This window comes from Heptranchias perlo, chromosome 19, assembly GCF_035084215.1.
Source record: "Heptranchias perlo isolate sHepPer1 chromosome 19, sHepPer1.hap1, whole genome shotgun sequence".
In the NCBI taxonomy this organism is placed as follows: domain Eukaryota; kingdom Metazoa; phylum Chordata; class Chondrichthyes; order Hexanchiformes; family Hexanchidae; genus Heptranchias; species Heptranchias perlo.
Genome location: NC_090343.1, coordinates 27,792,828 through 27,805,147, shown reverse-complemented (window position 1 = coordinate 27,805,147; position 12,320 = coordinate 27,792,828). Strand labels below are relative to the sequence as shown.

At 41.6% G+C, this 12,320-nt stretch overlaps 1 protein-coding gene across 1 annotated transcript in view; it reads left to right on the top strand.

Moving 5' to 3' along the window:
- The first annotated feature begins 541 nt into the window (after positions 1–541).
- Positions 542–12,320, top strand: part of ada (adenosine deaminase) — a 54,855-nt gene continuing 43,076 nt past the window's right edge. The window contains exons 1-3 of the mRNA XM_068000812.1: positions 542–712; positions 3,603–3,664; positions 11,627–11,749. Coding sequence (XP_067856913.1) covers positions 665–712; positions 3,603–3,664; positions 11,627–11,749 — 233 coding nt within the window. The 5' untranslated portion in view covers positions 542–664. The remainder of the gene's footprint in view (positions 713–3,602; positions 3,665–11,626; positions 11,750–12,320) is intronic.

Here is a 12,320-nt window from a genome sequence, read left to right as displayed (position 1 = left end):
AGTTGCTGTGGCCATTTTAACTGCCCGGCCACACGCACACGCACATGCACATGGCGGTCTCTGCTGGGCGTGCAGAGCTGCCCACATGGGCATGCCAGGTAAGTGATTCAAGGCACACTGGATAGTGGCCAGATAGAGAAAAGAACATGTACCTGAAGACTCCAGATGCTTGCTGGCAAAATCTGTCTACCCATAAGGATCCAGTGTCAGTTTCTAGTCCTGAATTTAGCCTGTAGTTACTCAGAGTAGTTCAGCCTGAGCTGCTTAATACTGACATAGGCATGTTCACTCTTTGATGATGTAACAGTGGCAGCCAGGGATACGTTTCATACAAATCCTTTAATTCCAAGTGAGCTGGCTATGCCTTTTTTTCCGATTGTGCCTGTTGGGAGCCGCTGATAGAACTTGTGTACAACTGTCGATATTTATTAATGAATCAAAGTGTGCTATTGTCGTAGGGGCAGTGTACGCAGAAAACACTGGAGGACTAGAATTCCAACGACAGATTCCCGTGTAGGGGTTAGTGGGCGGGACTGAAATCTATAAAATGGGCATAGGTGGTAGGAGGCGCGGCTGTTGGTCGTCCAACAGGAAAAGGGGAAAAAACTAGATTTTGCGTCTTCGAAGCCATCAAACTCACTGGGGAAAAACTAATAGTCTCAACATGGCACACAACTCAACAAACAATATACAGACATTCAACAAAGCCAGGGTAAGAAACGCGGGCAGGCTTTATCAATGGAGTGTGGTTAAGTATCGTTATTCTAACTGTTTAATTGCAAAACGCTTTACTGTAATATAAGGAAGTCGTCTGAAATGAATTCTTGGTTTGGCTGCCTCCTAAATTATAGTTTTGAACAATACGTTTGATAAATTCAAAACAGAAAACGTTTAGATTATTGAGTCTGCTTCACTGCTCAGTGCTCACTTAGTGCAGCCTTTCCTTTCCTCACAGCTGGATAGATTGGTTGGCGCTCTAACCCTAATGGAGATTAATGTCCAAAATAGGAACGATTAACTTCATTGTTTTAGGATTAACGTAGCCCTTGTCCAGCATTTAGTACATGTATGATATTTTAATAGAAAACGAGGAACTCGGTACTGGAATAAAAAGTAATGTGAAATTGTGTTAAGTATGATTTTAACAACCTTTTGCAATGGTTACTATACATCCCAGAACAAATTAGGTTTCTGCTAGTTGCTGAATCATTATCAAGAGAAAAAAGTCCGCATGAGGGCTGAGTAATAATGCATTTAAATTTGCAAATGCTGGTCTTGAGTTGGAAAGCTGCATGTTCCATTCTAGCCATAATCCTGTCTATACTGCCTAGTCCAAAGACCTGCCCAGGACAGAAGTCAACACGCGGCGCGGCGCTCCCCTCCCTGCAATCAAAATGTAAAATGCTTTGCCAATCAATTCCAGCTACTTGTAAGAAGGTTTGACACATGTTGGAGTTAATCTCTTTATCAGTGAGGCTACTTTCTCTTGGGGCGGGATCTCGCATGCCCCCCAGAGGCTGGGTTGAACGCCGATTCCGGAGTTAGACTGCAACCAGCATAGCAAAATCACAGAATCCGCCCACGTATTTTGTTTAGCCCAGACATATCTTGTCTCATGCATTTATCTTGGTATAATTTTAAACTTGTTTTAGAATGATATATTGGGGAACATCAGCGATTTTTATGCTCCTGCCTCATTTGGTACAGCAAGTGAGCTGCCCGCGCTCCTCGCGATTGGCAGCTCGCCTAATTGGGACAAGGAAATCGGGCCTCCCTGACGCAACGTAAAGGCAAACTGGCCCTCAAAGGTAAGGTGCTCAAAGTGGGGCTGCCAACATTAGCTGGCCGCATTCCTGCAGGTTTCATCACATGACCTCCCCCCTCCAACCACCCAGACCAAACAGCTTTTTATTCCCCAGCTCCAATATTTTTTATAATTAATGAATGAAAGTGTTTTTTTTTAAATTGAAAGCCCTTATGACTCTTCTCCTGGGGTTGCTTGCAGCAGTGTCCAGGAGATTAATCTTTAATTCCTGGAGACTCCAGGACAAACCTAGAGGGTTGGCAACGTTAGCTCAAGGGGAAGATGTAGGCTACTGGAATTCACTTTAATTTGCTTTACAGCAGTCAAAATGGTAGAAAGATCTAGGGGTAGAAAGATCTAGACTGGCAGAGCGGCCGGCCAATTGACCGTGCCCATGTTGTTGAGGTGGCTGTGATTTAGAAGCACCAGCCTCGTTAACAATGGCCTGGCGAGCTGTGGGGCAGCAAACGGGCATCTTGTTCAACTCGTCAGATTGAAGCATTCCAATGTCGAGCTGCCAGTAAGGAGGGTGTGTGTGTGGGGGTGTGACTGTGGCAGTGGGTTTTGGTGGTGGAGGGAGGGAGGGAGGGAGGGAGGGGGTGTGTGTGTGTGTGTGTGTGTGTGTGGGGGGGGGGGTTGTGATTGCAGAATGTGAGGTTCCTGGGACACCAGTGGTCCAGATTATTTTTGTGGGGCCTGGATGAGCACGCTCCTCCGGGCTCCATAAAAATAATTCTAAACTTACCTTGTCTGGGCTCCCGGCTCCGTCGTCCATGGAACAGGCAAGCTCCAACCTGTTCTGACCTAAAATGGCAACGGTGGTCCTAGGAATTGTGTTTTAAAAGCGACCTACTGCCTGAGACAGGCAGATGCTTCGAGCACCCAGCGCTAGACCCCTTTCAAAGTGTCCTTGACCTCTTCATCAATCTTAACAGGTCGTTATAGCAACCAACCCCATCTTGAGGCCGTTATTGCCAGATGATAGAAGTGAAAATTGATACCCTAATGCTGCAAGGGCTCTCAGATTCTCTGATGATGTGTTGGAGGTCCTGGAGCAGGGGTGAATGGAAGGAGGGAGATGCCCTTCCCATCAGGAGGCTGGGGGGAGGGCATAGGGTCTCCCGACAAGTATCCTTGCAACAGTGGCAAGAGGTTGCAATGGAGGTTAATGCCAGCAGCGTTGCTATGAGGACCTGGTTGTAATGTAGGAAGAAGTTTAATGACCTGATCAGGGTTGGTAAGATAAGACTCCTAACTCTCATATCTGTTACTCTCTGCTGAGTCCTGTAGTCCCAGTTCTCTCAAGCCTTCCCTCCCCCACTTCCCTTCACTCTCCTCACCTAAAGAAACCTTTTATAGTGAAGTACATGCTAAATTGGAGACTTATATAAACAATGTGCTGTAGAATAGGTAATGTAATTCAGTAGGGTAGATAGAGAGAAACTTTTTCTGCTGGTGGGGGAGTCTAGGACAAAGGGTCAAAACCTTAAAATCAGAGCCAGGCTATTAAGGAGAGAAGTTAGGAAACACTTCTTCACGCAAAGGGTGGTAGAAGTGTGGAACTCTTCCATAAAAAGCAGTAGTGCTAGCTCAATTAATAATTTTAAATCTGAGATCGGTAGATTTTTGCTAGCCAAGGGTATTACGGGATATGGAGCCAAGGCGGGTGGATGGAATTAGGATACAGATCAGACATAATCGCATTGAGTGGCGGAATAGGCTTGAGGGGCTGAGTGGCCTATTTCTGTTCCTGTGTTCCTATCATATCTGACAAAAAATTGTCATGTCTTTGTTACAGGTGGAGCTTCATCTTCATCTTGACGGGGCTATAAAACCCGAGACAATTTTGTACTTTGGCAAGTAAGTTGATTACTGGATTAAAGAATTTGCTGTTCTAAAATCAAAGCAGCCTTTTCATATTTGTCACATGCATTGAAAAAGGTCTAAGTGTAATGGATCCCTGCTTATGCCATATACTTGAAGACACACGTGAGTCACCATTTGCATGTTCTGGGAGAAACAGGCCTGGTCTCCTGGAGTGGGAGTCAGTGAACCATTTAATGTTATATAAGTTTTGAGCATTACAACAGTGAATTATTTTTGAGCTCACTCAAGTGAGTAACAGTCAGTGCTCTTCCTAAAATGTAATTACAATATAACTCTGTGTGTTCTTTGTAATATTTGTGAATCTTCAATGGTGCCGTGGCAGTAAGACAGAAGATGAGCTATTTTATAAGGAGCATTATACTACGTAAAATAGAATGCAGGAGTGTATTAATTTAAGGCTAAAAAGTGCAATTGCTCTGCATTCTTGGAATGAATAGTAGGTTCATTTACAGGTCAAGTTGCAGATGAGAACCCTGGCATTGTTTGTTTGACAGTTCAATTAAGAATTTGTTGATATTGGCCCAGAATTTCCTGGAAACTTGCGCCATCGTTGTTTTATGGTGCAAAAGTCCTAGGAAATGATGGTGTAAGTGACTTAGGAACATAGGAACCTTGATACCCTTACCGAACAGAAATCTTCAATTTCAGTCTTGAAAATTTCAATTGACCCACCATCCATAACCTTTTGGGGAAGAGTTCCAGATTTTCACTATCCTTTGTGTGGAAAAATGTTTCCTGATTTCACAACTAAATGGCCTAGCTCTAATTTTAAGATTATGCCTTCTTGTTCTGGATACCCACACCAGAGGAAATAGTTTTTCTATCTACTCTATCGAATCCCTTTATCATTTTAACCACCTTGATTAGATCACCCCTTAACCTTCTAAACTCAGGGTTTTAAAAGAAAAACAAGTTTATGCAACCTGGCCTCATAATTTAACCCTTTAAGCCCTGGTATCATTCTGGTGAATCTGTGCTCTGCCCCTTCAAAGGCCAGTCTATCTTTCCTGAGGTTTGGTGCCCAAAACTGAATGCAGTATTCCAGATGGGATCCGACCAAGGCTTTGTACAACTGAAGCATAACTTCCACCCTTTTGTATTCCAGACCTTGTGAAATAAAGGTCAACATTCCATTAGCCTTTTTGATTACGTTTTGTACCTGCACACATGCTTTTAGTGATTTATCTACATGAACAGCTAAATCCATTTGGTTCTCCACAGCTCTTAGTCTCTCGCCATTAAGAAAATATTCTGATTTGTCTTTCTCAGATCCAAAGTGAATGACCTCACTCTTCCCCACATTGAACTCCATCTGCTGTAGTTTTGTTGACTCACTTAGTCTGTCTATGTCCCTTTGTAACTTTCTCCTCCCATCCACACGTTTACTGTGCATCCTAACAGTGTCATTTATAATCTTGGATATGCAACTCTCCATTCATCTAAGTCATTAATATATATGGTGAAAAGCTAACGCCTCAGTACAGATCCCTGGGGAACACCACTTGTCACGACCCGCCAGAGTACATTCCCTTTATCCCTACTGTCTGTTTCCTACCTCCCAACCAGTTACTGACCCATGTAACAAGGTTACCTCCAATTATGTGCGCACTCATTTTTTCCAATAATCTCTTGTACGGAGCCTTGTCAAATGCCCTTCTGGAAGTCCATATAGACAACATCCATAGATACCAGCCTATCAACCATGTTAGTGACCGCCTCAAAAAATTCAACTAGATTAGTCAGATGTGACCGAGCCTCCACAAATCCATGCTGACTTGCTTTGATCAGCTGATACTTGTCCAGGTGCTCAGATGCTCTGCCTCTGGTGATAGATACCAGTAATTTCCCCACAATAGATGTTAAACTGACAAACCTGTAGTTACTTAGTTTCTCCCTCACTCCCTTCTTAAATAATGAAGCGACATTTGCAATTTTCCAATCCAAGAGCACAATTCCTGAAGCTAGAGAGCTTTGGAAAATTATGACTAATGCACCTGCAATTTTCTCACCTATTTCTTTTAATACCCTAGAGTGGAAACCATCAGATCATGGAGATTTGTCTGTCATAAGTCCTATTATTTTCTCCATTATCATTTTACTGATATTAAATCTACTAAGTTCCTCCCCTTAATTTACACCACAATTTCCCTGGACCTTTGTGCCACTCCGCCATTTCGCTCGCCGAAACAGTGAACAGTTAATTATCATAGCTCTGCCCCGATTAAAGTCAATGGTGATCATGAATTTGCTGAATAAACACTGCTTTAATTGTCACAACTACTTAGATCGTTCAAGAATGGTGCTGGTGGGCTTTCTAACTGTAGTTAATACTGCCTTGATTCATTCAAACGCATACAACCAGATGTTGCTTTAGACTTTCTGAGTTGTTTAAATTGTGTAAAACTTGCATTACCTTAAATATGTAACTAAATCAAAGAAAAAACATTACCTTGGGGAATCTGGAGATCACTCAATCCCTGCTGACAGGTGGGGCGTACAATATACCGTCGTTCATTCTTTTCCCTGTGTGTGAAATTATTCCAATTGCTCCTGCTTTAAACATTTATACTTGATGCTAGTAACACCAGCCAGGCAACAGGAGAAACCATGAATTTCAGGTCGTGCCAGCTACAGTCATCAAGGACATGGGAATGATGCAGCCATGGATGAACTGAACACAGCCATCGCGGACAGCAACCACGCAAGTTCCATCAGGTCACATCGCTTCAGACTAAATTCAGAGCAAACTCTTTTTAGGTGGTAGGTTTACAGACAGGTAGATGATGATTTGTTTCATACCTGCTTCACTTGCACACCGCTCAGAACATCCAGCTTCCTACAAACCAGTTTGCTGCATGGGCAAAGATATTCTTCATATACACATATAAATAGATATAGCAAAAAGGGCATCTTGATTTAAGCAAAGGTTTTCAATTATAATTTTGTGAAAATTATTAAAAGTAAAGTTTTCCTTTTGATCTCTGAATGAATGAATGTGTAGCCTGGGTACCTGAGGGAAATCAATCGACCCTAATTGCACATTTTAAACTTCAGTTTCGCACAGGGTGATCGATTTAATAGACAGCAGAAATTTAAATCCGCTGAGATTTTAGAAATTCTAGACAATAGAACAAACAAGTTCTAACAGAGATACAATTCCGGAGTTGTTCTAACAGAACAAAACCCATTTTGTTGCACTGAAATTGTGTGCGCAGAGTGTGTTTTTGTAAACAATTGGGAGCTTGTGTCATCAGATGACATGTATGGGAGTTGTATGGAAGATTTCAGACACGAGGTGGAAGATATGGGGAAAATGTACACAGAACAGAACCGTTTATGACAGTGGCTTAACAACAGCCACAAATGTATCTGATCAGCTAAGTGGACAGTAGGAAAGTAAAACTTCTGAAATGGTCTCTAAATTAATCTAGCAAAGTTCAAATAGGACTTATTAAAAAGCATTTTTGTCAACAGGTCAGGCAGGCCCTAGCAGTCCTGAATGTCCATTTTATATGGGTGGGTAGATGAGCCAGTGATATCCTGCCAGGAACAGTAGAAAGTTTTGTGAAGGCTATTTATGTTGTTGTGGATTGATTTAATAATACCTAACAAATTGGTGGGAAGCTCAGGTTCAGGTGATGTGCCTATGTTATCAAATGGATACTAATTTGGAAAATGCACATTTAGATCTATGCAGGAGGTTTGGATTTGGGTCAATGTCACTGCCATTTACAGAGCTGCATTAGTTTACCCTGCTAGGTTCCTGTACATACCTCATTTAAAAAATATAGTACTGATTAATATTTATTAAAACATACTTATGTAATGGAGATTATCACTAATTCTGAATGATACAATAAATATGAAATTGTACTTATCTAAACCAGTGATGGTGATAGTTCTTAAAGGGCAAGTGTCCTCATCAATATCCTTTTGGCAATCAAGGTGTCAGAAAGATTAACTTTTAATATGCATTTATGTTTTTCCATTGCTATTAGAATTATTTTTAGATCTGAAATCAGGCTAGAAAATCCTAAAGCAAAATACTGTGCGTGCTGGAAATCTGAAATAAAAACAGAAAATGCTGGAGACACTCAGCAGGTCTGGGTAGTATCTGAGGAGAGAGAAACAGAGTTAAAGTTTCAGATCGATGACCTGAATGGGTACAAATAAGGCAGGAATGGTGTAGAATTGGACTGTGTGGCATTTCCCACCAGATCTTCCAATTAGGCTCCCAGTTATGCATCGTAAATTCCCGCCTACCCGATATGCTGCCCCTGGGAGCTCAATATGCATGAAGATGGGATTTCGGAGCACTGCAGCAGTAGTGACATGTGGAAAGTTGTTTTCTTTTTAACCCCTTTTCCCACCCTCATTTATTGAGAAAATGATAACATTGGAGGTAAAAAAATAAATAAAATTAGGCATGGCAGACCATACAGTTGATTACGGAGAGCACAAACAAGGAAAGTGAGTGTACATTTGTACCTATGTTAAAGTGACAAATCATCAGGTTTCAAATGATGAACTAAGGCATTTGCATTGTAATGGTGCCTTGTGTTCATAAAATCATAGAATTTCACAGCATAAAATGAGGCCATGTTTGTGCTAGCTCTCTGAAACAGCCATCTAATTAGTCCTTTTCCCCCCATGTGCTTTTAAACATTTTTTTCTTCAAATATTTATCCACATCTCTTAAAAGCTATTGTAGCTGCTGCTTCTGGTAGGACATTCCATGTCCTAAAAACCCCCATGCCAAAAAACAGAACTCTCCAAACCTCATTCTTTATTCTTTTGATAATCTTAAATGTCAGTATCTTTTAATTATTATAAATTTGTTTGCATTTTACATTGAGAAGCAGTGGTGAGCAATCTGCAGCAAAAGTCTTATTTAAGATTTACCCTCTTGATCTACCAATAGAATACAATGATTAAGAAATAAAATAATCATTTTGAAATTTGTCAGTAAAATCTCTCAATTAAACGTCCATTGTACAGTCTACTCTTAATTCAAAATAAGCATTTTAGAATTATCTGTTAATTTGAATTGAAATCATGCAAAAAATGCTTCCTGTACTGTTTTATTTAAATTGCATTGACTTTTGGATTAATAGAAGTAGACTGAATATGACATGAAGGGAAGATGGTGTAAAGATTATTCAACAGTGATAGTGTAAAAGCATATTTGTGGATGCACGCAGTTAAGCAAAGGATTGTTGCCCTGATTGACACTCAAGGGCAGAAATCCTACACAGGCAGGTTTGGAAAGAAAGAGTTCTCTAGGTGTGCTGATTATCTTTGCAGGATCCAAAATTGGAGGTCTGATCCATGGTAGTTTTCCATGACATCTGCCTTCCTTGATGTGTGACTTCATCTAGAGCAGCTAATTTAGAAGGAATTGTAGAAAAATGGCACATCACAACACATTTTCTGATACCAGTGCTGATTACATAGAATTTACAGCACAGAAATAGGCCATCTGGTCCAACCGGTATTTCTGCTCCACACGAGCCTCCTTCATCTCACCCTATCAACATATCCTTCTATTCCTTTCTCCCTCATGTACTTATCTAGCTTCCCCTTAAATGCATTAAGGAGAATTAGAATTTTAAAGTTTAAAAAGTGAGTCAGGAACATTCTGTCTAATCATCTGCTGCTAAACAAGTTTGTTTTAAGGTATGCCTGACCAATATTCTAATGTCATCACTAGTAAACTGCATATTAAAGCACAATGAGATATGAGCTGAATGTTTTTAGGTCAGGGTCCTATATTCCATATGAACCCTGAGGACCTTTTTATTACAGCCAATAATACATAATATGGGAGAGCTATTTTTAGTTTAATATTAGATAAATGTATTTTGCTTTTAAGAAAGATCGATCTCTGTACGTTTCAAAGTGCTTCACAGCCAATGAAGTACTTTTTGAAGTGGTAACCACAGTTGTAAGGTAGGTAAGTGCAGCATCCAATTTGCACACGACAGCAATGAGATAAACCACCAAATAATCTGTTTTACTGATGTTGGTTGAAGGATAAATGTTGGCCTGGACACCAGCAGAATTTCCCTGCTTTTCTTTGAATAGTGCCATGGAATCTTTTACACCCACCTGAGAGGGGACATGGGCCTTGGTTTAATGTCTCATCTGAAAGACGGCACCTTGGACAATGCAGAACTCTCTCAGTACTGCTCTGAAATATCAGCCTAGATTATGTGCTGATGTCTCTTTCAAATGACAAACTTTTTATATCCGTTAAAAAAAGACATATATAGGCATTTTAGGCACCTTTCCCATTTGGTGCCACTTTCATTTTACCAGCTGGAGTTTACCACTGTATCAAATGTTAAGGAAGATTTTCATGTGTGGTGCACATCAGTTGGGTGTAACGATCGGGACACCTGCCCACTGGTACCAGCAAAGGACCTGAACCATTTTCATGGTCAGGCCTCATTTAAATATTCATGGCGAGCTGCTCAGGTATTTGGGGCGCTGACAGGTAATTCGGCGAGCAGGAAATCAAATGGCTTTTTTGCAGAGTGGAACCAACATTTTCTGATCACTGAAACGAGCCATAACCAAAGTTGCAAATAACATTCCCTGTTTCTGTGACCATACTGCATTTTCCATCTTCATCCTCTCTGATCTCTCTGCAGTTGACCACACCATCTTCCGTTGCCCATCTCAGTGGGCCTGACCTTGCTTGGTGCCACTCTTGACTATCCAATCATAGCCAGAGCATCTCCAGAAATGGCTTCTCTTTCCAGGCCTGCACCGATACGTCTGGAAACCCCTAGAGATTTATTCTTGGCCCTTTCCTCTTTCTCATCTCCACCCCTGCCTCAGCCCATCTGCTGAAACCCTTATCCACGTCTCTGTCACCTGCAGACTTGACTATTCAAATACTCTCCTGGCTTCCCATTCTTCACTCTGTAAACTTCAGCTCATCCAAATCTCTGCTGTTTGTATCCTATGCGCACCAAGTCCTGCTCACCCATCTCTCCCATCATTGCTGACCCACATTGGCTCCCATTCCCCCAAAGTCTCCAATTTAAAATTCTCATTCTCATGTTTAAATCTCTTCATGGCCTCACTCCTCCCTATCCCTAACTTCCTCCAACCCTTCCATCACCCCTCTCTTTCTCTCCCCCTGCACCCCCCCCCCCCCCCCATCCAAGAACTCTCTGTTCCTCTGACTTTGGCCTCTTGTGCATCCCTCCCTCCCTTTGCCCCACCATTGGCAGCTGTACCTTCAGCTGTCCAGGCTCCACATTCTGAATTCCCTCTCTGAACCACTCTGCCTATCCACCTCGCACTCTTCATTTAAGGCCCTCTTTAAAACCCTCCTCTTTGACCAAGCTTTTGGTCACCCCTCCTAATGTCATTCTTTGGCTCCGTTTATTTTTGTCTGATTACACCACTGTGAAGCATCTTGGGACATTTTTATATGTTAAAGACACGACATAAATGCAAGTAGTTGTTGTTGATGTTTGTCAACATCAAACGTCGAAAGTTTTTGGTATTTGACACTTCTTAAAAGAAAAATTATTTATCACATCTATAAAAACAGTACAATACAAATGTGATTGGTGTGCCATATTGCTGTATGTTATAATGCTAACCAGAAATTTCACCTGATGCCCTCTGCCTACCAAAAAAGAAAACCTCCTTTGGCAGTCTTTTCAGTCACTGCATTTTGCCCCTTAAGGAGGGCTTCCGCCTGAGCACGAGAAGCTCCATGGAAATTCTCACGCCGGTTCACACTTTTATCAGTGTATGGCCTGTATGCAATTTGCTGCTATTTTCGTTGATTCTCTGCATCAAATGGCATGCTTTACATTAATATATAACAGTTCCATAATGTTCATAATCATTTAATTGACTAACTGTAATTACTTGAGGTATTTGTCTAAATTAAACTTTTTTCTTTATTTTTAGAAAACGAGGTATCAAAATGCCAGCAGACTCAGTGGAAGGGCTTATGAGCTACATTGGATATGAAGAACCCCTTAATCTTACTCAATTTCTAGAAATATTTAATCACTACATGCCAGCAATAGCGTAAGTGAATCTGATATTTATTATTTCAGTATATTTAGGTTTGCTTTTATTTTTGACTGTCCAAACCTACACGGCAAATATTGGGTTTGATCTGAGTAATGTGTTGCATTATTTAAAGAAGAATACTCTTACCATCGCTTGCACTTGCATAGTGCCTTTAACAAAGCAAAACATCACAAGGTGCTTTTAAAATAGGAAACTGGAAACTAAAGCCCCATATTAACGCCCCAGGCCTCATCTGCATAGACCCCACAACTGGACCCATATGCAGATACCCGAACCTGGCAGAAGACTGCCGCCGGGGTCCCGAGGGAACAGTCCTCCGCACTCGGGCAAGTGGATGCGGGGAGGGGTGTTGGGAAGGCATCACAGTTGGGGGAGGGGGATGGAAGCCTGGACGTTCCTGCTCCTCCCAGCTCATAAGGAAACGGGAAAAAAAGTACTCACCTTCCTGGGCCTCTTCTGGCCCAGCTCCTCTTGCCGCCATGTTGGCCTGGTGGGGAAGCCACTGGCTTCTCTGCAAAGGCCTTCGGTTAAAATTGTAGTGGGGTCCCGATGACATCTGCATATT